The 23,233-nt window shown below is 45.9% G+C and overlaps 2 protein-coding genes across 3 annotated transcripts in view; both read left to right on the top strand.

Moving 5' to 3' along the window:
- slc22a15 (solute carrier family 22 member 15) overlaps positions 1–833 on the top strand; it is an 11,297-nt gene extending 10,464 nt beyond the window's left edge. For both annotated transcript variants that reach the window (XM_058652029.1, XM_058652028.1), the window contains one exon: positions 1–833. This exon is cut by the window's left edge and continues 482 nt beyond it. The gene's annotated coding sequence lies outside the window, so the exon portion shown is untranslated.
- Positions 834–2,068: 1,235 nt separating this feature from the next.
- On the top strand, positions 2,069–16,686 carry LOC131474258 (TBC1 domain family member 12-like). The gene is made up of 14 exons (XM_058652027.1): positions 2,069–2,640; positions 2,976–3,863; positions 7,283–7,418; positions 7,704–7,831; positions 9,250–9,332; positions 10,594–10,711; positions 11,126–11,232; positions 11,628–11,711; positions 12,061–12,155; positions 12,262–12,333; positions 12,626–12,754; positions 13,280–13,389; positions 13,643–13,901; positions 13,987–16,686. Exons 1-14 carry the CDS (start codon positions 2,357–2,359, stop codon positions 14,059–14,061), a joined length of 2,568 nt encoding a protein of 855 aa, XP_058508010.1. The 5' UTR covers positions 2,069–2,356; the 3' UTR covers positions 14,062–16,686.
- The last annotated feature ends 6,547 nt before the right edge of the window (positions 16,687–23,233 follow it).

The following is a 23,233-nucleotide window of genomic DNA, read 5'->3' as shown; positions in this document are numbered from 1 at the left end:
TCCCCACAACATTAGTAATACCCGCACACACACACACACACACACACACACACACACTGTTGCCTCATCACTAAATTCGGGTGTGTTATTTTGTCAGTTCAGTGTTTGAAATCCAACGTTCGGATTAACCTCAGTGACACAAAGTGACCACACGAGGCAGCAGAGGAGCATTTTCTCTCTGGACTTTGGTGTGGGAGAGTGAGCAGACTGTTAAAGGGATAGTTGAAGTTGTTGTGTGGTTGTTGCTGTAGTGTTTCTTTCCTCAGCAGCAGGAGGAAGTGGCGGCGGGCCCCCTCCCCCCCCCCCATATTTTCCACGAGTCAGCACTAATGCCTCCTGTGCCTCTGTTTTACTCTGCCTCTCGTCCACTGTGAACTGTTTTGTAAAGGATATTTATATTGATGTTATTAAAAGTATTGTTGTAAGAAGAAACAAGTATTGCCTTAGATGTTTTAATATGCAGTCTGTGTGTGTGCGGGTATTACTAATGTTGTGGGGACCTAAAACTGTTCACACAGTCACAATATGGGGACTTGTCTTCCTTGTGGGGACCAAATGTAATGTAAATGACTACATTTTTAAGGTGAAGATATGTGTTAAGCTTAGGTTGAGGTTAGGGTTAGGGTAAGGTTAGGTGTCAGGATTAGGATTAGGCCAGTAGTAATTGTGGTTAAGGTTAGAGTAAGTCTCCAGGAAATGAATGTAAGTCAATGCAATGTCCCCTCAAGTCATGAATGTCCAACATGTGTGTGTGTGTGTGTGTGTGACTATAAATGGTCAAATTTGTCTCTAACACTAATAATTAGGCTGAAAATTAAACTTTTTTAAAAATATCATTTTGTCAGTTCCATGTATTTTTAATTCATATATATATTATAATATTACGTGTATTTCAGAAATGTCAGTCAGTCAGTCATCATCTACCGCTTTATCCTCCACCAGAGGGTCGCGGGGGGTGCTGTGCCAATCTCAGCTACATCGGGCGATAGGCGGGGTCACACCCTGATAGGCGGGGTCACACCCTGGACAGTTCACCAGTCCATCGCAGGGCCACACACACACACACACATAGAGACAAACAACCATTCACTCTCACGGTCAATTTAGAGTGTCCAATTTACCTAATCCCCACCTTGCATGTTTTTGGACTGTGGGAGGAAGCCGGAGAACCTGGAGAGAACCCACGCACACACGGGGAGAACATGCAAACTCCATGCAGAAAGGCCCTTGTTCCAACCGGGGCTCGAACCAGGGTCTTCTCGCTGCAAGGCGAGAGTGCTAACCACTAGACCACCGTGTGGCCCTATTTCAGAAATGTGTTCAGTATAAATAAATATAATTGTGTGTGTGCGTGTCTGACACACTGTCAGTGCTGAATGTACTGTGAGCGCCCCCTGCTGCTGAGAACCAGACTAAGACACATCTGTCTGTCCTAGATGAAGCTCCGCCCCTTCTGCCTTGTAGACATGTTTTCCAGTGGCCACCCGTGGTATTACAACAATAAATACTTCTTCGGCCCAAAAAGTGATTTTCCCATTGAGCACCAAAGTGGTTTTTGTAGCCAGTTTTACAAATATGAAACTCCATGATTTAAAATATAGAATATAAACATCTATAAAAGCCTGTGTCCATGTCTCGAATATTTCTTTTGCAGTACCATGAGTGGCCACCATGACAAAAATGGCCTCAAGGCAGAGGGGGCGGAGCTACATCCAGTTCTATAATGCATCTATGACACACATGTTAGAGGAAGAAGAAGATTTTTGAAAACAGAAATTAAAGGACACTCGTGGTCTGAAGTAAAGGTGATCAAATTAAATATTATTATTTTTAAAACCACAGGTTTTTTTCTTCATGAATGGTTTATTTACCATAGTTGTACATTTTAATAAAATAATGTGGCACAATGTGTTCACTGTTTTATGATCGTATTATTATTTCTTTTGAATTATTCTATAAAACGAAAGGGAGCTGTGGTTACACCATATGACCAGCAGAGGTCACTGTGAGTAAACCCTTCACAGGAGGAGGAGGGAAGGAGGGAGGGAGGAACCAGGTGTGACGTCATTGTTGGGATATTTTCAACATGGCGCCGGACTGTGGCTGGAGTTCCTCCGCCGCAGCTGAACGTTGACGAGGATTAAACTCAGCTCAGTCCGGCGGTGACGTTCGGTCAACGGGGCGGGAGGACAGGGTCACGTCGGTGAATTTACACCGGGGATGTGCGTGTGTGACCCGGGCAGCGTCAGCTAACGCTGAACACTAAAATGGTCGCAGCCCCTTCCTCCAACAACAACGGAGCTCCACCGACCTGGAGCTCGGCTTCAGCCGCCGCCGAGGCTCTGTGAGCGGACCGATGGAGGAGGAGGAGGAGGCTGGAGGAGCAGGAGGGTCTACTACCTTCGACTTTAATGACAATGAAGAAGAAGAAAGAAGAGCAGGAGGGGGAGGAGGAGGAGGAGGAGGAGGAGGCGGCGGTGTGAAAGCGGGGCTCAGAGTCTCCATCAGCTCAGCGCTGTTAGCCGGGGTCAGCGGAGGTCAGGGAGCCGGGAAGGGACATTTCTGTGTGAGCGCTAACCGGAGGAAGTTTACCGGAGAAGAGATGAACCTTTTCCCGGATCATGTGATCACACCTGCGCAGTATGTTCTATACATCATTCTTATGTTTGTATATGTTTGATGGACCGGAAGTGTGAGATCATACTTCAAACACGTGACCGTGTCAGTCTTTTAGTTATTATAGATTTAATAGATGTACCTAATAAAGCGGACCGTTAGTGTTTGCATCACTGCAATTATTACTATTGTTGTTGTTATTATTATTATTATTATTATTAATAACATTATTACTATGAGTGTCAGTGCTGTGGTGTGGGTTAGGGCTCTAACATTAACTAACTCTAACGTTTCCCAGTCTGTGGCTTAGTAAAGTTGATCTGTCTGTCTGTTTGACTGTCTGTCTGTCTGACTGACAGGTGTGTGGTTCCTGAGGTTCTGGACGACCACAGTGGCCTGAATGGATTCTGTGAACCACTTTGTCAGGAGGAGGAGGTGATGAGAGGGGGAGGAGCAGGTAGGCTCCGCCTGGCAGAGACCACAGCTACTTCCTGTCCAGCTGTGCTCCAGGGTTGGTGGAAAGTGCAGGAGGATGAGACAAAAGAGCAGCAGCAGAAGTGCGCCTGCACTGTGGCGACGGTGGCGCCCTCAGCTGGGACCTTGACCAACGGTGTTGTGGTCAGTGAGGATATCACTTATTCCAGACCAGCAGCAGGGGTTTCCAGCCCGGCACTGCAGGGACATGTGAACTGTGGACGAGTTAAAGTAGCTAACGGTGGTTTACACTCCATCACCAGTGACTGTCATGTAGACGTGACGCCAGGACACAAAACTGGGGACGGGACAGCAATGTGTCAGTGCCCGGGGCAGGATGAGCTCCCTCCCTGCCCCACTTCCTCCAACACTGCCCCCATCCAGGACCAGGACTGCCCCCCCACCCCAGGATCAAGTGCCAAACTGCCCTCTCCCTGTCCGTCATCCTCGTCCAACCCTGACAGCCCGCTCTCACGAGCCGACAGCGCCGAGGATGAGGCTGAGCTGAGTTTACCCATTAGGCCGCAGAGTTTGAGGACTAACCCTGCCCCTCTACTGTCCCTGAGCTGTGATGCTACACCCTTGACACCTGATGAGGACGGGGGCTTTTATTTTGGAGACATGGGGTACGGTGAGGACTGCAGGAATGTTCTGGAAACGACCGGTCGAAGGCAAAGTGCTCCGGACAAACTCCCAGATCCAAGTGAACACGCGGACGCTTCTGATCCAAAACTGCTGCCCAAGAGGTTTGGCATCGCAGACTTCTTCACCAGGTGAGAAGAAGCTTCCCTGACTGCTGCACCTCCTTCACTGACTCCTGCACCTCCTTCACTGACTCCTGCACCTCCTTCACTGACTGCTGCACCTCCTATACTGACTCCTGCACCTCCTTCACTGACTCCTGCACCTCCTTCACTGACTCCTGCACCTCCTTCACTGACACCTGCACCTCCTTTACTGACTCCTGCACCTCCTTTACTGACTCCTACACCTCCTTCACTGACTCCTACACCTCCTTTACTGACTCCTACACCTCCTTCACTGACACCTGCACCTCATTCACTGACTGCTACACCTCCTTTACTGACTCCTGCACCTCCTTCACTGACTCCTACACCTCCTTTACTGACTCCTGCACCTCCTTCACTGACTCCTGCACCTCCTTCACTGACTCCTGCACCTCCTTCACTGACTCCTGCACCTCCTTCACTGACTGCTACACCTCCTTTACTGACTCCTGCACCTCCTTCACTGACTCCTACACCTCCTTTACTGACTCCTGCACCTCCTTCACTGACTCCTGCACCTCCTTCACTGACTCCTGCACCTCCTTCACTGACTGCTACACCTCCTTTACTGACTCCTGCACCTCCTTCACTGACTGCTGCACCTCCTTCACTGACTCCTGCACCTCCATCACTGACTCCTGCACCTCCTTCACTGACTGCTACACCTCCTTTACTGACTCCTGCACCTCCTTTACTGACTCCTACACCTCCTTTACTGACTCCTGCACCTCCTTCACTGACTCCTGCACCTCCTTTACTGACTCCTGCACCTCCTTCACTGACTCCTGCACCTCCTTCACTGACTCCTGCACCTCCTTCACTGACTCCTGCACCTCCTTCACTGACTCCTGCACCTCCTTCACTGACACCTGCACCTCCTTTACTGACTCCTGCACCTCCTTTACTGACTCCTACACCTCCTTCACTGACTCCTACACCTCCTTTACTGACTCCTGCACCTCCTTCACTGACTCCTGCACCTCCTTTACTGACTCCTACACCTCCTTCACTGACACCTGCACCTCCTTCACTGACTCCTGCACCTCCTTCACTGACTCCTGCACCTCCTTCACTGACTCCAGAACCTCCTTCACTGACACCAGCACCTCCTTCACTGACTCCTGCACCTCCTTCACTGACTCCTGCACCTCCTTCACTGACTCCTGCACCTCCTTCACTGACTGCTACACCTCCTTTACTGACTCCTGCACCTCCTTTACTGACTCCTACACCTCCTTCACTGACTCCTACACCTCCTTTACTGACTCCTGCACCTCCTTCACTGACTCCTGCACCTCCTTTACTGACTCCTACACCTCCTTCACTGACTCCAGCACCTCCTTCACTGACTCCTGTACCTCCTTCACTGACTCCAGCACCTCCTTCCCTGACACCAGCACCTCCTTCACTGACTCCTGTACCTCCTTCACTTACTCCAGCACCTCCTTCCCTGACTCCTGCACTTCCTTTACCGACTCCTGCACCTCCTTCACTGACTCCTGTACCTCCTTCACTGACTCCAGCACCTCCTTCACTGACTCCTGTACCTCCTTCACTGACTCCTGACTCCTGTACCTCCTTCACTGACTCCTGTACCTCCTTTACTGACTCCTACACCTCCTTCACTGACTCCTGTACCTCCTTCACTGACTCCTGTACCTCCTTCACTTACTCCAGCACCTCCTTCCCTGACTCCTGCACTTCCTTTACCGACTCCTGCACCTCCTTCACTGACTCCTGTACCTCCTTCAATGACTCCAGCACCTCCTTCCCTGACACCAGCACCTCCTTCCCTGACACCAGCACCTCCTTCCCTGACTCCAGCACCTCCTTCCCTGACTCAGCACCTCCTTCCCTGACAGCAGCACCTCCTTTATGGTCACATGGTCCATGTGTCTCTCTGCTGACAGCAGCACCTCCTTTATGGTCACATGGTCCATGTGTCTCTCTGCTGACAGCAGCACCTCCTTTATGGTCACATGGTCCATGTGTCTCTCTGCTGACAGCAGCACCTCCTTTATGGTCACATGGTCCATGTGTCTCTCTGCTGACAGCAGCACCTCCTTTATGGTCACATGGTCCATGTGTCTCTCTGCTGACAGCAGCACCTCCTTTATGGTCACATGGTCCATGTGTCTCTCTGCTGACAGCAGCACCTCCTTTATGGTCACATGGTCCATGTGTCTCTCTGCTGACAGCAGCACCTCCTTTATGGTCACATGGTCCATGTGTCTCTCTGCTGACAGCAGCACCTCCTTTATGGTCACATGGTCCATGTGTCTCTCTGCTGACAGCAGCACCTCCTTTATGGTCACATGGTCCATGTGTCTCTCTGCTGACAGCAGCACCTCCTTTATGGTCACATGGTCCATGTGTCTCTCTGCTGACAGCAGCACCTCCTTTATGGTCACATGGTCCATGTGTCTCTCTGCTGACAGCAGCACCTCCTTTATGGTCACATGGTCCATGTGTCTCTCTGCTGACAGCAGCACCTCCTTTATGGTCACATGGTCCATGTGTCTCTCTGCTGACAGCAGCACCTCCTTTATGGTCACATGGTCCATGTGTCTCTCTGCTGACAGCAGCACCTCCTTTATGGTCACATGGTCCATGTGTCTCTCTGCTGACAGCAGCACCTCCTTTATGGTCACATGGTCCATGTGTCTCTCTGCTGACAGCAGCATGTTCTCCGCCTCACACACACACACACACACAACCACACTTCATGAAAGCCTCATTGACTCTGGACGTCACATGATCCTGAATGAGGAAGTGAAAATTGTGAAGAACTGTCAGTTGAGGGCAGAAAATGATCCCGACGCTTCTCTGATGTTCTTGTTTTGATTCTTTAAATCCTACAATCACATGATGATCACATGATGATCACATGATGATCACATGTCAGTTATTGTCGTATGTCGTGTGATTTGGAAATGATTCTCAAATCACTTTGAATGATTTCATTTGTTTTCTTGAGCAAAGCAACAAGAACATCTTCACATTTAAGAAGCTTTCAATTTACTCCACACTATTTTCATCATGAATGAGATCACTGCAGGGGAGGGTGAACTGTGACTCCGCCTATCAGGGTGTGACTCCGCCTTTCAGGGTGTGACCCCGCCTATCATCCTATGTCAGCTCAGATTGGCACAGCTCCCCCTGTGACCCTGTCAGACCCTGTCTCTCTGTGTCTCTGTCTGTCTCTCTCCATGTCTGTCTCTGTCTGTCTGTCTCTCTCTCTCTGTCTGTCTGTCTCTGTCTGTCTGTCTGTCTGTGACACAGTGAATGTGCTGACTGTACAGTATTTTCAGAATGTTGGTGAGGATGAATTTCATGTGTTCATGAGCGTGACATTGTTGTTCTACTAAATATTAGATATAATATATCTTCTTTCTTTCTTTCAGGAGCCTGTTTTCTAGGAAATCCAAAGAGCCCAAAACACCTACCCATAATGCAATGGGGTGGAGAATGTTTGGAAAGGTGGTGGCCAAAGACGCTGACTCAGCTACAGACTCCGCCTCCATGTCACCCACACACAAGGTCAGCCCCTTTTTTAACCCTTAAAGATATTGTTTTGCCTTTAATGGACGTTTTACTTTTCAATTTCTAATAAACAACCAAACAAAAACCATCGTTTGTACACACACAATACACAAGTACACTGATACACCAGTACACAAGTACACAAGTACACAATACACAGGTACACCAGTATACCAATACATCAATACAGATTGTGTGTGTTTGTGCGTCTGTGTTGTGTGTGTGTGTGTGTGTGTGTTTTGCACATGTCAATCTTGTGTGTTTTTGTTACGTCGTCCTCAGGACGAGCAGACGGAGGACTCCGATGTGTCCTCATGTTCTCAGCAGCTCCCTCTAGCTGCAGGCAGGAGGAAGAAGCTGGAGTTTGAACCTCTGTCCACCACAGCTTTGATCCTGGAGGACCGACCGGCGTGAGTGACACCATGTCACATCTGTCTGTCTGTCTGTCCATGTGTCTCTCTGTCTGTCCATGTGTCTCTCTGTCTGTCCATTTGTCTCTTTGTCTAACTCTGTCTGTCCATGTGTCTCTGTGTCTAACTCTGTCTGTCCATGTGTCTCTCTGTCTCTCTGTCTGTCCATGTGTCTCTGTGTCTAACTCTCTGTCCATGTGTCTCTCTGTCTGTCCATGTGTCTCTTTGTCTAACTCTGTCTGTCCATGTGTCTCTGTGTCTTACTCTGTCTGTCCATGTGTCTCTCTGTCTCTCTGTCTGTCCATGTGTCTCTGTGTCTAACTCTGTCTGTCCATGTGTCTCTTTGTCTAACTCTGTCTGTCCATGTGTCTCTTTGTCTAACTCTGTCTGTCCATGTGTCTCTGTGTCTAACTCTGTCTGTCCATGTGTCTCTTTGTCTAACTCTGTCTGTCCATGTGTCTCTTTGTCTAACTCTGTCTGTCCATGTGTCTCTTTGTGTAACTCTGTCTGTCCATGTGTCTCTGTGTCTAACTCTGTCTGTCCATGTGTCTCTTTGTCTAACTCTGTCTGTCCATGTGTCTCTGTGTCTAACTCTGTCTGTCCATGTGTCTCTCTGTCTCTCTGTCTGTCCATGTGTCTCTCTGTCTCTCTGTCTGTCCATGTGTCTCTGTGTCTAACTCTGTCTGTCCATGTGTCTCTTTGTCTAACTCTGTCTGTCCATGTGTCTCTTTGTCTAACTCTGTCTGTCCATGTGTCTCTGTGTCTAACTCTGTCTGTCCATGTGTCTCTTTGTCTAACTCTGTCTGTCCATGTGTCTCTTTGTCTAACTCTGTCTGTCCATGTGTCTCTTTGTGTAACTCTGTCTGTCCATGTGTCTCTGTGTCTAACTATGTCTGTCCATGTGTCTCTTTGTCTAACTCTGTCTGTCCATGTGTCTCTGTGTCTAACTCTGTCTGTCCATGTGTCTCTCTGTCTCTCTGTCTGTCCATGTGTCTCTCTGTCTCTCTGTCTGTCCATGTGTCTCTGTGTCTAACTCTGTCTGTCCATGTGTCTCTTTGTCTAACTCTGTCTGTCCATGTGTCTCTTTGTCTAACTCTGTCTGTCCATGTGTCTCTCTGTCTAACTCTGTCTGTCCATGTGTCTCTTTGTCTAACTCTGTCTGTCCATGTGTCTCTTTGTCTAACTCTGTCTGTCCATGTGTCTCTTTGTGTAACTCTGTCTGTCCATGTGTCTCTGTGTCTAACTCTGTCTGTCCATGTGTCTCTTTGTCTAACTCTGTCTGTCCATGTGTCTCTGTGTCTAACTCTGTCTGTCCATGTGTCTCTCTGTCTGTCCATGTGTCTCTCTGTCTCTCTGTCTGTCCATGTGTCACTGTGTCTAACTCTGTCTGTCCATGTGTCTCTGTGTCTGTCCTGCAGGAACCTTCCTGCCAAATCTGAGGAGGAAACTCAGAGACACAAACTGGAATATGAGGAGATGGTGGCAGGAGCCAAGAAGAGAGGTACAGTGTCTGTCTGTGTGTCTGTGTTTGTGTCTCTGTCTGTGTGTGTGTGTGTGTCTGTGTTTGTGTCTCTGTCTGTGTATGTGTGTGTGTGTGTCTGTGTGTGTGTCTCTGTGTGTGTGTTTGTGTCTCTGTGTGCGTGTGCGTGTGTGTGTGTCTGTGTCTGTGTTTGTGTCTCTGTCTGTGTTTGTGTCTCTGTCTCTGTCTGTGTATGTGTGTGTGTGTGTGTGTGTGTGTCTCTGTGTCTGTGTTAGGGGTGGGCGGTATACCGGTGTCATAGTCAGCACCGGTGTGACATTGCGCCATGATATGGATTTTGCAATACCGTCAATACCGTGATAAATCAATTGAGCGCCAATAATCTCCTAATTCTAAATAATAATGCATTACATTTTCTTCAAACGTTCAGTGGTCTGAATATCTGTCCTTATATACTGTATATCTTGTTGCAAATAAAAAAGTAAAACATATTCGCTGGTAAAAGGGGAGTGGCCATTAAATTAGCGTAACGAGCACTTGCCAGAGCTGTACACGGAGGTACGGGACAGAGTAATGAACGAAATTCGCCACCTTGACGCCTACTCGGCCACTTCTGGTTTATGGTCCAGCCGGACTACTGAGCCATACATTAGTCTCACCATCCACTTCATTGACAATGACTGGAAGTTGCGCAGCAGATGCCTCCAGACCGCCTTCTTCCCCGAAGACCACACCGGAGCAATAATTGCGTTTCTGACTGGTGCTTGGATGAAGCGCGTCTGATGTGCATGACAACTGACAGCGGTGCAAACATGGTGCGCGCTCTGGAAATTAATAAATATACGAGACTCGCATGTTTTGGACACAGACTGCACAACGCTATTGGTAAGTTACACTATGTTAACCTAACATTTCATATTCAGAAAATTTCTGTTTGTATTAAAAAAAGAAAACAAAAACAAATTTAAGGCCACCACATTAGTATTGTATTGTTCGTTGTTAGTATTGTTTAGCCGTGATTCCTCTGGGGACTACAAATATCAGATTAGAATATTATTAAAAAAAAAACCTACCAAAAAAAGTAATACCGTGATATTAATTTTAGGTCATATCGCCCACCCCTAGTGTGTGTGTGTGTGTGTGTGTGTGTGTGTGTGTGTGTTCTCCAGTTTCCTCCCACAGTCCAGAAACACACTTTAGATTGACCATAGGTGTGAGTGTGAATGCCTCATTAGGACCAGGTTCTGGTCTCCCTGTGACAGAACGTGTCTTTGTTCCTCAGAGTTAAAAGAAGCCCAGAAGAAGAAGCGTCAGATGAAGGAGAGACACCGTCAGGAGGACAACATCTCCAACGCCATGATCATCTGGAACAATGACATCCTGCCACACTGGGACGCCGTGTATGTGTCTGTGTGCGTCTGTGTGTGTGTGTGTGTGTGTGTGTGTGTGCGCGCCTGCCTGTGTGTGTGCGCACCTGTGTGTGGGTGTCTGTGTCTGTGTGTGTGCGCACCTGTGTGTGTGCGCACCTGTGTGTGTGCGTGCACCTGTGTCTGTGTGTGTGTGTTTGTGTGTGGGTGGGTGTCTGTGTCTGTGTGTGTGCGCACCTGTGTGTGTGCGCACCTGTGTGTGTGTGCGCACCTGTGTGTGTGCGTGCACCTGTGTCTGTGTGTGTGTGTTTGTGTGCGGGCGTGTGTGTGTGTGTGTGTTTGCAACCTGACCCAGTGAGAGGCGGAGCTATGACATCATCATTTTCACATCGTTTCTGTGCGGATGAAACAGTGATGCGATCAAAAACTGTGTGTGTGTGTGTGTAGGAAGGGGACGAGGCGCGTGAGGGAGCTGTGGTGGCAGGGACTTCCTCCCAGTGTCAGAGGTCGAGTGTGGAGCCTTGCCATCGGCAATGAGCTTAACATCACTCCTGGTACACACACACACACACACACACACACACACACACACACACACACACACACACACACACACACACACACACACACACTCACACTCACACACTCTCACACACACACACACACACACACACACACACTCACACACACTCACACTCTCTCTCACACACACACACACACACACACACACACTCACACTCACACACTCTCACACACACACTCACACTCACACTCACACTCACACACTCACACTCACACTCACACACACACACTCTCTCTCACACACACACACACACACACTCACACACACACACACACACACACTCACACTCACACTCACTCACACACACACACACACACACACTCTCACGCACACACACTCACACACTGCTGTGTTGCTTGGTTGCAGAGCTGTATGAGATCTTCTTGTCCAGAGCCAAAGAGAAGTGGAGGAGCTACAGTGAGACGAGTTCAGTCAACGACAGTGAGAGCGGTGAGAGACTGTGTGTGTTTGTGTGTGTGCGCACCTGTGTCTGTGTGTGTGTGTGTGTGCGTGTGTGTGCGTGATGCAGACTCCACCCTCTGCTCAAAACACAGTTGTTACCAAAGCTTTACTATCAAAGTTCTTATATATTAACCTTCATATGTGTCTGTCTAATCTACTAATCAGAACTCGAAGGATTTGTTGGATTACAACCTAACTGCTGTCTAACTGTGTGTGTGAGTGTGTGTGATACATTTTCATAAAGACACTGGAGTTGTTCTATTTGCCCTTTCCAGAAGGGTTTATTGAGCTGAACCTGAGTCCACACTGACTTCTGTCTTCTGTGTCCCTCTGACAGATGGAGGAGCGTCTCTGGCTGACCGAGAGTCCAGTCTGGATCTCATCAAACTGGACATTTCCAGAACCTTCCCCTCACTCTTCATCTTCCAGAAGGTCACAGCTCTGCTCATGTTTGTCCATCACAGATTAGATTAGATCAGATTAATAAGCACTGACCATGTGATAAATCTGTTCATCCTGTCATGTGTTGTGTCTGTAGGGCGGTCCTTACCACGACCTCCTCCACAGCGTTCTGGGCGCGTACACCTGCTACAGGCCGGACATCGGTTATGTAAGTTGTGTTTGTGTTTGTGCTTTAACTCACTGAACAAAGACATCTCACAATGTGAGGCAGACGAAGTTTGTAAAGCACTCACTCTCCCACACCAAAGTCCAGACACACAATCAGTGGCTTGAGCTGCTCTGCTGCCTCGTGTGGTCACAATGAACAACTCCTGTGTGCTGTGATGTTATTACAGACAGAGTAATAAGACATGGTTCTCAGCAGCAGGGGGCGCTCACAACGCCCTGACACTGTGACATGGTGTGTGTGTGTGTGTGTGTGTTTGTGTGTTTGTGTTCAGGTCCAGGGAATGTCGTTCATCGCTGCTGTTCTCATCCTTAACCTGGAGGAGGCCGACGCCTTCATCACCTTTGCCAACCTTCTCAATAAACCCTGTCAGATGGTCTTCTTCAGAGTGGACCATGATCTGGTACACACACACAGACACACACACACTCACAGACACACACACAGACGCACACACAGAGAAACACACACACAGAGACGCACAGAGACGCACACACACACACACACACACACACACAGAGACACACACACACACACACACACACACACTGCTACTACTACTACTACTGATGATACTGAGATTATCTCTCCTCCTGTCTGTCCTCCTCCTGTCTCTCACTCTCTCTCTCTCTCCTCCTCCTCCTTTCACTCCTCTCTCTCTCCTCCTGTCTCTCTCTCCTTTCTCCTCCTGTCTCTCTCTTTCTCCTCCTCCTTTCTCTCCTCTCTCTTTCCTCCTGTGTCTCCTCCTGTCCCTCTCTCCTCTCCTCTCCTCCTCCTCCTCCTCCTCCTGTCTCTCTCTCCTTTCTCCTCCTGTCTCTCGTTCTCTCTCTCTCTCCTCCTCCTTTCTCTCCTCTCTCTTTCCTCCTGTGTCTCCTCCTGTCCCTCTCTCTCCTCTCCTCTCCTCCTCCTCCTCCTGTCTCCTCCTCAGATGCTGAAGTATTTCGCAGCCTTCGAGGTTTTCTTCGAGGAGAATCTGCCTCAACTCTTCAGCCACTTCCAGATCAGCAACCTGACCCCTGACCTCTACTTGATCGACTGGTGAGTCATCAAACAGACACACACGCACACACAGACACACACACACGCACACACAGACACACACACTGTCTGTGTGTGTGTGTGTGTCCCATGTCACTTCTCCTGCAGACTGTACACTGCCACAGTGAGAGGTTAAATGCTGCCCTCCACAGGTGAAAGTGTTGAATCACAGTCACAAATATAATTTTTTTTAGCAGTTTGAAATCTGTGTTTGACTTGGACTTGTGTGTGTGTGTGTGTGTGTGTGTCCCAGGATCTTCACTCTGTTCAGTAAGTCCCTCCCCCTGGACGTGGCGTGTCGCGTGTGGGACGTGTTCTGTCGTGACGGCGAGGAGAGTCTGTTTCGTGCAGGTCTGGGAATCCTGCGTCTGTACGAGGACGTGCTGCTGCAGATGGATTTCATCCACATCGCTCAGTTCCTCACTCGTCTGCCCGACGACCTGCAGCCGCACACGCTCTTCAACGCCATGGCCAACACGCACATGCTCAGCAGAAGCCGCCGCTGGGCTCAGGTCAGTGTCACGCAGTTGGAGGTCAGAGGTCAGAGGTCAGAGCCACTTTGTGTCTTACAATTGTTTTTTTGTTTTTTTGAAACAGGTTTTTTCTGCTCTGACGAAGGACGGAAACAAAGAGACGGACAAAAGCAGCAGCAGCCCTGCGCTCAGAAGCTAACGCTAACCGTTATCTGACTGATGCTAACCGCTATCTGACTGACGCTAACAGTTAGCTGCTGACGCTAACAGCTATCTGACTGACGCTAACAGCTAGCTGACTGACGCTAACAGCTATCTGACTGACGCTAACAGTTATCTGACAGACGCTAACAGTTATCTGACTGACACTAACAGTTAGCTGACTGACGCTAACAGTTATCTGACAGACACTAACAGTTATCTGACTGACGCTAATGGCTATCTGACTGACGCTAACAGCTAGCTGACTGACGCTAACAGCTAGCTGACTGACGCTAACAGCTAGCTGACTGACGCTAACAGTTATCTGACAGACGCTAACAGTTATCTGACTGACACTAACAGTTAGCTGACTGACACTAACAGTTATCTGACTGACGCTAACAGCTAGCTGGCTGACGCTAACAGTTATCTGACAGACGCTAACAGTTATCTGACTGACACTAACAGTTAGCTGACTGACGCTAACAGTTATCTGACTGACGCTAACAGTTATCTGACAGACGCTAACAGTTAGCTGACTGACGCTAACAGTTAGCTGACTGACGCTAACAGTTAGCTGACTGACGCTAACAGTTATCTGACTGACGCTAACAGTTATCTGACTGACGCTAACAGTTATCAGACTGACGCTAACAGTTATCTGACAGACGCTAACAGTTAGCTGACAGACGCTAACTACAAAGTTTGAAGTAAACTTGGTGGAAACAGACGAAGAAGAAACTGCAGGAATTTTTGTTTCCTGTGAGCATGAGGAAGTGAATGTGAAACGCCGCTGTCAGTATTTCACCGCACATGTCACATTACTGACCCCACCCACTTTAAAAATGTTTTTAAAGCAACTAGTTACAAATCTAATCATTGACCTTTGACCTGTTAGATCTTTGACCTTGGTGAACTCTTTCCAAACAGAAGTCTTGTATTTTTATTATCGCAAAAAAATCTCAATGTCAATTTTCTCTGATATCGTGCAGCGTTAGTCAGAGGTCACATGTTGATCTTTAGTAACGCTCTCTGCTCCGCCCACTTCGTCTGATTGGCCCGTTGACTCGGGCTGCATTCAGTTGATCCATATTGATGACTCTGATTTCAGTTATTGATTGAATCAAATTTTATTACTAAACATTTGAAAGAGTTTGTTTCTGAAATAACTTTCAATCAATAATCAGCAGATGTTTTAAAGATATTTCAGATTAATCAATAGACTGATCAGTGCAGAAAATGATTGATCTGCAGCGCAGCTTTGATCTAGACTTAGCTCCGCCTCATTTACTGACACCAGTAACATTGTCCAATCACAGCTAAGAGGACTGTTTTACACCTGTGTTTACACGTGTCACTGTGGGCTGTCTGTGTTGCTCTGATGGGAGGAGCTTAGGACAGTCAAGTGTTTCCATGGCAACGTAGCAACACCCTTTCACTCATCTCTTTCAAAACATTGTTACACTGAGGAAACAAAGAGCATTCAACTTAAGCTCCGCCTCCTCTGACCTCATTTCCTGCTCAGACACCGAAAAAGAGACATTATTGTATTCTTCAACCAATCGGAGGCTAGAGCCTGAGTCAGGTGGACTACAGACGTCTGACCTCTGACCTCTGTCGTAAACTCGTCATCAAAGGTACTTTACTTACTTTACAAATTTCCAAAATAAAATTCATCACTTTGGTCCAACATGTGTGACCTTTAACCCTGGTTATATCTGAAACCACCACATGAAATGTAGAGTCCAGAGTTTACGATGGTCCTTGAATGCAGCAGACCTAGAGTCCAGAGTTTACGATGGTCCTTGAATGCAGCAGACCTAGAGTCCAGAGTTTACGATAGTCCTTGAATGCAGCAGACCTAGCGTCCAGAGTTTACGATAGTCCTTGAATGCAGCAGACCTAGAGTCCAGAGTTTACGATGGTCCTTGAATGCAGCAGACAGATTCCAGAGTTTACGATGGTCCTTGAATGCATCAGACCTAGAGTCCAGAGTTTACGATGGTCCTTGAATGCAGCAGACCTAGAGTCCAGAGTTTACGATGGTCCTTGAATGCAGCAGACAGAGTCCAGAGTTTACGATAGTCCTTGAATGCAGCAGACCTAGAGTCCAGAGTTTACGATAGTCCTTGAATGCAGCAGACCTAGAGTCCAGAGTTTACAATGGTCCTTGAATGCAGCAGACAGAGTCCAGAGTTTACGATGGTCCTTGAATGTATTTAAAGGTAAATTCCCACTTTTTCTTCACTTGCAGAGTTATTAATGTTCATCTTTGTTTTCAGAATAAAAGCCTGACATTCCACATCAAAGAGCCCAGGAAACAGCTGAGCACATGACGATCAGAGGTCAAAGGTCACACTCACAGTTAAAACTAAAGTGCAATATGTTTTTTTCCTTCAGTTTATTCAATGAAATAATAATAATAATCCAGAAGTCTCCTTTAATTTTCCCATCACTCCAGATTACTGATGAAGTTTTATTTAAGTTTCATCTTTTTTACTTTGATGTCAGTGTTTGTTGTTGCTGCCTTACACACGCTGTATATAAAACTGTACAAATGTTTTTCTTTTCTTTTCATATAATGAAAAGAAAAATCTGTAAATAAATATCTTAGCCAACTGAATTTTCTGTTTTCTTTCTTTTCTAATAAACAATAGAATAGAAGAAAACTTTATTAATCCCGAGGGGGAAATTCAAAATGTCAAAAAACACACAAGAAGGTTGTGACTCAACAATATTATAATATAGAATTAAAGAATCCCATTTGTTGTTGGAGAGGTGGGACCCGTGTGTGTGTGAGGCACTGTTGTACAGTCTGATGGCGCCTGAACCGCTCCCTTCTGCTCCCCCTCAGACACAGGTCCTCATAGAGGGGGTGGGAGGGGTTCTTAAGGATATTATTCATTTTATCCCTTATCCTCTCCGCCTCCTCCAAGCTGTCCAGTTGTAGTCCAACCACTCTCCCTGCGCCACTCTCTCCCTGTGCCCTGCACCGTTCTCTCCCTGCGCCACTCTCTCCCTGTGCCCTGCACCGTTCTCTCCCTGCGCCACTCTCTCCCTGTGCCCTGCACCGTTCTCTCCCTGCGCCACTCTCTCCCTGTGCCCTGCACCGTTCTCTCCCTGCGCCGCTCTCTCCCTGTGCCCTGCGCCGCTCTCTCCCTGTGCCCTGCGCCGCTCTCTCCCTGCGCCGCTCTCTCCCTGTGCCCTGTGCCGCTCTCTCCCTGCGCCTCTCTCCATGCGCCTCTCTCCCTGCGCCGCTCTCTCCCTGTGCTGTTCTCCCGCTCTTTAGTTTTATTTTTTTATAATGTTTTTATTATGGTTTTTCCATAAACATACAAAGTGAACACATTACAAACAAGCAAACAAACAGTGGCCACTAAAATCACACATGTTGTAGAGATTCCTGAAACTTCCCCCGGGAATAATTGCATACAATTATATAGGTGTATTGTGGGAGGTGTCAGCATCTGAGTAGATATTTACACACAGGAGCGCTCAGTCCATTACAATTGACAGTGATGCAACAACTAACCATTTCAAGAGAAATCAGTGGAAAAAGGATACACATTTTCATAAATCAAAAGATTTGAAATCTTAAAAAAATTTCACAAGACAAAATATGAGAAATAAAAAAATAACCATTAATCACCAAGTAAGTGGAAATCTAGCCTCACGGCCCAAAGATGTCATTTGCCAACTGTCAGTGCTGCAGTCGACATTTCCTTTAAAACAATATTTGTGAGTCTTTTACCAACATATTTAAACAAGGGATGTTAGATATTCCATTGGTATTAAGTCAAATATCAGTTTATGCCATCCTATAATCGTAGGAGGTGTATCATCGATCCATTTAAGGAGTATATTTTTCCTTTGATGTGAGGGCTGGGTAAACCACAGAGCAGATGGACATCAAAGATCAAATTGAGTTTATCAGTCATTTTACGCCAGTACTCCTCAATATGAACACATGACCACACAATGCCTGCAGCTCCCCGCCTCCACGTGACACTTCGAGCACATTTCTGTCAAACTGGGATTCATCCTATGTCTCAGATCTGTAAGCGATGCAGTACCCTGGCTCTCTCTGGTTCTATTACATATAGAAATCTCTGCCCATGTTGTTTCATCCATACTGAGGTTGAGATCATTATTCCACACCTGCCGCAGGTAGTCTGTATTAATATTAGAGGCAAGATTCATTTCAACAAGGACTGATTTCTTTCCTCTGTTGCTATCTGTTTGAAGTCTGATGGTCAAAGACATGGCTGCTTTGATCCTGAATGAAGCTACGGACTTGGAAAAATCTGAAGCGATTATGTGGGGGTAGGTTATATTTCTGTAAATGGGAGAATCAATCCTTTCTAAAATAAATGCCCCCACTATCTCTCCAAATGTTAAATCCACCACCATGTGTTTGCACGGCCCTCCAGCTTCTTCACTGCCTGCCAGGCTTGCAGAGCCCTTTTAACTATAATAGTATTAACTGAGACACTTTTTTTTTTCATGTCTAGAGCAAATAACAGTGTTTCCAGATCTAACCAAACTGATTCTGGGTCACCATTAATCCAATCAGCTATGTAGTGAAGCTGTGCAGCAAGCTGATAAAGTCTAACATTAGACAGACATCTGTAGCTTAGCCATCTTTAATCGTGGCTTCTTTCTGTTCCAAATAAATGTACTAAAACAGCTGTTCTCACCCTCTTAATAGTTATATTATTATTATGTAAAATAGGGACCACTTGAAGATGATAAAGGAGTCTCGGCAAGAAATCCTCCCCAACAGAGACAATGGTGTCTAGATCATCCCTAATGCGTTTTAGAAGAGGCACAAAATTGGCCTCGTACAGCACTTCTAGTGACGGAGTCATTAAATCCTTCAGTGACCGTTTAAATGGAGATGAGTGGAGTAACGAGGGTTACCTAGAGGCATAACCTCAGATTAAGAGAAATTCATTGTGTACCTTGAGAACTCACTAAATTGATTCACTATTATTTATATTTTATATATTATATTTATTGCCACACTCGTATAGCCTGTGTTTAGTGAACCTAATACTTTGCTCAGCTTCATGCGTTTGTGGCCAGCATGACCTTCATATTAGCCTCACATGGATATTTAACGTACGTCTTGTCAAGGTTGGATAATTCACCCTCTAGTTTCATTTGGGCTTCCAGAGATTGGCGTTGTTTTACTTTTTGAATAGGAGATAATCCGGCCCCTGGTTTCCCACAACACTGAGGGGGAAATATCTGCTGTTTTATTTATGGAGTAAAAGATTTTAAAGTACGAGACAAATTTGGGGTCGCTGAGTAGATGTGGGTTGAACCTCCAAGAATGAGTAAAACCTTGTTTTTCATTAAACATCAATTGTAAAACTAGAGAAATAACACGTATTTCACGAGATACCACAGATGTAAAGAAGTCATCTATCCTGGAGCGAGTTCTGAGAAAGTTCTCCAGACGTCAGCAAATCCAAGTCACATCAAAGACACACTTTGTTTTTATATTATTTATTTCCAGAAGTTAACAAATGAAATCATTCCATAATTATTCTATTATATGTTATATTACACAATTATATAGAATTCATTTAGAGTCACATGGAGAATTGAATCCGTCATAAAAGTGTTGTTTTCACTCCGGACCACTAGATGGAGTCAGAGGATCAACTATCGCCTGAAGTCATCAGGTTTCTTTGTTTGTTTGTTTATTTATCAGGACATTTATTCATTTGTTCATCACATTTATTGATTGATTTTTGTTTTTTTTCTCATTGATTGATTGATTGATTGATTGATTGATCATCTGGTGATCATTTTTGTTTATTGATTTCTTTTTCTTTTTTACAATATATTTTCTTGTTTTTTCTTGTTTTCAACAAGAACAATACAAATATAAAACATTACATAGAAAACAAACAAACAAAATAAAAGAAAAGAAAATACAGCTCATTTCAACAGGTTGACATAGAGTTCACGTTTCAGACCTTGTACAATAATCAATGAATACTCTGGTCAACTTTGTGATGTATAATATTACTGGAGTTGAATATCTTACACCGACCATTGAATCCACTGTAACAAGCAGCAAAGGTTAGAATGTTGTTTAACTGTTTGCTAGAATAAGTCATTATATTTCTACTTGGGAGACCTCAAATCAAACACACTGGATCCATTCAATTTCCCTTCATATGTGCCTGTGATTAGGAGACGTATGAAAATCCTTTGATTGTTTTTGCCCGAGCAGATAGAAATCTTTATAGCATAACTCCAAATATCCTCCCATGTCTCATCATCGACAGCGACTGATCATTCCGTGTATCAGTAGTACACAGAAGTACAAGCTAATACATTATACAGCAGACTAACAGACACCTTCCCTGGAGGTTGAAACAGCAGAAATCTCAGGGGGTTCAATAAGGGTTGTACTCTTAATAATATAATGCCTTAACTGTAAAAAACGGAAAAAACATTGTTTTGGAAGTTCTCCATCTTCTCTATCAATTGTTGAAATGACATTAAACCGTTACCTGAAAACAAATCTCCCAGTTTGGTTAAGCCTTTGTCACGCCATTGCCGGATAAACATGGAAGTCAATTTGAGCCTCCCTTCTAGACGACGTGCAGATGGCCAAGACTTCAGAGCATTTCATGTTATCGGATTAGTTCACTTCTCTCTTAAGTTCTTAAAGTTCTTACATTTAGACAAAGACGATTCAATGTCCAGCCAAATAGAAGATGTCTCACCCTTGAACCACTCGGACAGAAATCTCAAATCAGCACATAGCTGGTCAATTTTAACATTCGGCAAATCCAAGCCACCCACAGAACTGCAGCTGCAAAACTGCCATTTTTAATCACGCTCTGCGTTTACTCCAAATAAAAGAGCTGAGGCAGCTATTCAGATCTTTGAATCATTTCAATGGGATAAAGTAATCGAGGTAACACAGTCATTTTAATCAGGGCTCCTCTACGTGACCAACAAACAGGGAGTGAACTCCAGCGTTCTACATCTTGTCTTATGTCCTGAATAACGGGACAAAGTTGGACTTACACATCTGACTAAATGATGTGGTGATAAAAAGACCTAAATTACATGTCATTTTAGCAGACGCTTTTATCCAAAGCGACTTACAATAAGTCAAATAGACAAAACCGGAGGGCGGCCATTTGAAAGGAAAGGGCGGTGTAGTATCAGGCATTGTGGTAAATCAGGGCGTAGCATCTGATTTGTTCAAGTTAATCCTATATCCAGAAAATGCACTAAATACCTCAATCACCTTAAGAAGGGCTGGAACCGAGGCCTCAGGGTCACATGAAAACACAAGCACGTCATCAGCATACACACTTATTTTATGACATCTTCCCCCAACTTGTAATTCTAACAGCCACAGGAGAGGAGACGGGACAACCCTGTGTTTTAGGAAAGCATTTTGATTTTAACCCATTAGTTAAAACTGCAGTTTGAGGGTCACTATACACAATTCTAACCCATTTTATAAAAGCATTACCGAGTCCAAATGTTCATAATGTGTAAAATAAGAATGACCATTCCCCGCGTCCAGAGAAAGCACAAGACCGTCAATAGATTTCTGTTCAAAGGCCTGGATAACATTAAAAAGACGTCTAATATTATAAAACCAGTCTGCTCCTCCTTAACTAAGGTGGCCAAAATGTCCTCTGAACCAGTGGCTAGGATTTTAGATCCACATTTAAGAGAGCTATAGGTCTGTAGGAGGAACAGGATTCTGGACACTTGTTAGCCTCCTTAAGAGTGTGTGGTAAGACCTCAGTTGAAAAGGAATCATTAAACATGTGAAGTAGTGGTTCTATGAGCAGGAACAGAACCCATCAGGCCCTGGTGACTTCCCACTCTGGAGATCTTTAATAGCGTTCAACACGAGCAAACATTTGTGTTCTTCTGATATTGTTGGGAGATTGATCTGTGTTTAGTTGAGGTTTGTCCTGAGACATAGAAATGTGTGTAGTATTCCTGAAAGCAGTCATTAATCAGCTTATTGTCATTCACTCTATCGTCGCATCGTCCTTAATATTTGCTGCTATAGACTGAGATTCTAAAAGCTCTGTTTGCTAAATCTAATGTTCTTCTCTTTAGTGACATGACAATTTACAGCTGAGCACATTTCTCACAAACTACGAGTTGGTGATCGAATATAAGCTTTTTCCTTAACTGACAGTTTAGTCTCCAGAGACCTTTGTTTCTCTAAGTTTTGGCGCCTCTTAGTGGCAGAAAATGATATGATCAATCTCTTGCATATGCTTTGCAGGTCTCCCACAAAAGTGAGGGATTATCTGTTGATTGTAAATCAAAAGAAAAGCTTTAAATTCGGTGGAGAAGTAGAAAGTAAAAGTATTTACTAAGTGTGCTACTAACAAAACCGCTCATCAGAAATCGTCGGGAGAACTCAGGCCCTTGCCAATCCCTCAACGCCCCTGGTCCCACATCTTCATGGACTTTGTCACAGGACTCCCACCTTCGTACGGTAACACTGTGGTTTTGACGGTGGTGGACAGATTCTCTAAAATGGTTCACTTTGTTCCCCTGCAAAAGCTTCCCTCCGCCAAGGAAACGGCGGAGGTCATGTTAAATAACATTTTTAGGATGCATGGTTTCCCTGTAGACATTGTTTCAGACCGAGGTCCCCAGTTCGTCTCACACTTTTGGAAGGAGTTCTGCAGTCTTCTTGGGGCCACAGTCCGCCTCTCCTCAGGCTTCCATCCTCAGACCAATGGCCAATCGGAGCGCCTAAACCAGGAGTTGGAGACTGGCCTTCGCATCACCGCCTCCCAGGACCCTGAAACCTGGTCCCAAAGACTGGTTTGGGTCGAGTTTGCCCACAACTCGCTCCCCTGTTCAACCACTGGTCTGTCCCCCTTCCACGGTTACCAACCATCTCTCTTCCCCTCCACAGACCATGAGTCCTAGTACCTAGTGGACTGGGAGGGCTATGGGCCTGAGGAGCGCTCCTGGGTTCCTTCCAGGTTCATCTTGGACCCTTCCCTCATTCGGGACTTTCGTGCTGCCCACCCTGACACGCCTGGGCCTTCAGGAGCCGGCCCTTGAGGGGTGGGTACTGTCATGATCTGTCACTTACGTTAAGTATCTTGTTGTTTCTCCCTTCATGTTCCATGTCTTGTCTTCCTGTTTTA

The sequence above is a fragment of the Solea solea genome, chromosome 15 (assembly GCF_958295425.1).
Source record: "Solea solea chromosome 15, fSolSol10.1, whole genome shotgun sequence".
NCBI classification, from domain to species: domain Eukaryota; kingdom Metazoa; phylum Chordata; class Actinopteri; order Pleuronectiformes; family Soleidae; genus Solea; species Solea solea.
This window is presented reverse-complemented; position numbering and strand designations above follow the sequence as displayed.

Coding starts and splice junctions, on each gene's coding strand:
- LOC131474258 (XM_058652027.1), top strand. CDS start 2,357: ATGGAGGAGGAGGAGGAGGCTGGAGGAGCAGGAGGGTCTACTACCTTC. Junction 3,864..7,282: donor ATCGCAGACTTCTTCACCAG/GTGAGAAGAAGC, acceptor TCTTTCTTTCAG/GAGCCTGTTTTCTAGGAAAT. Junction 7,419..7,703: donor CCATGTCACCCACACACAAG/GTCAGCCCCTTT, acceptor CGTCGTCCTCAG/GACGAGCAGACGGAGGACTC.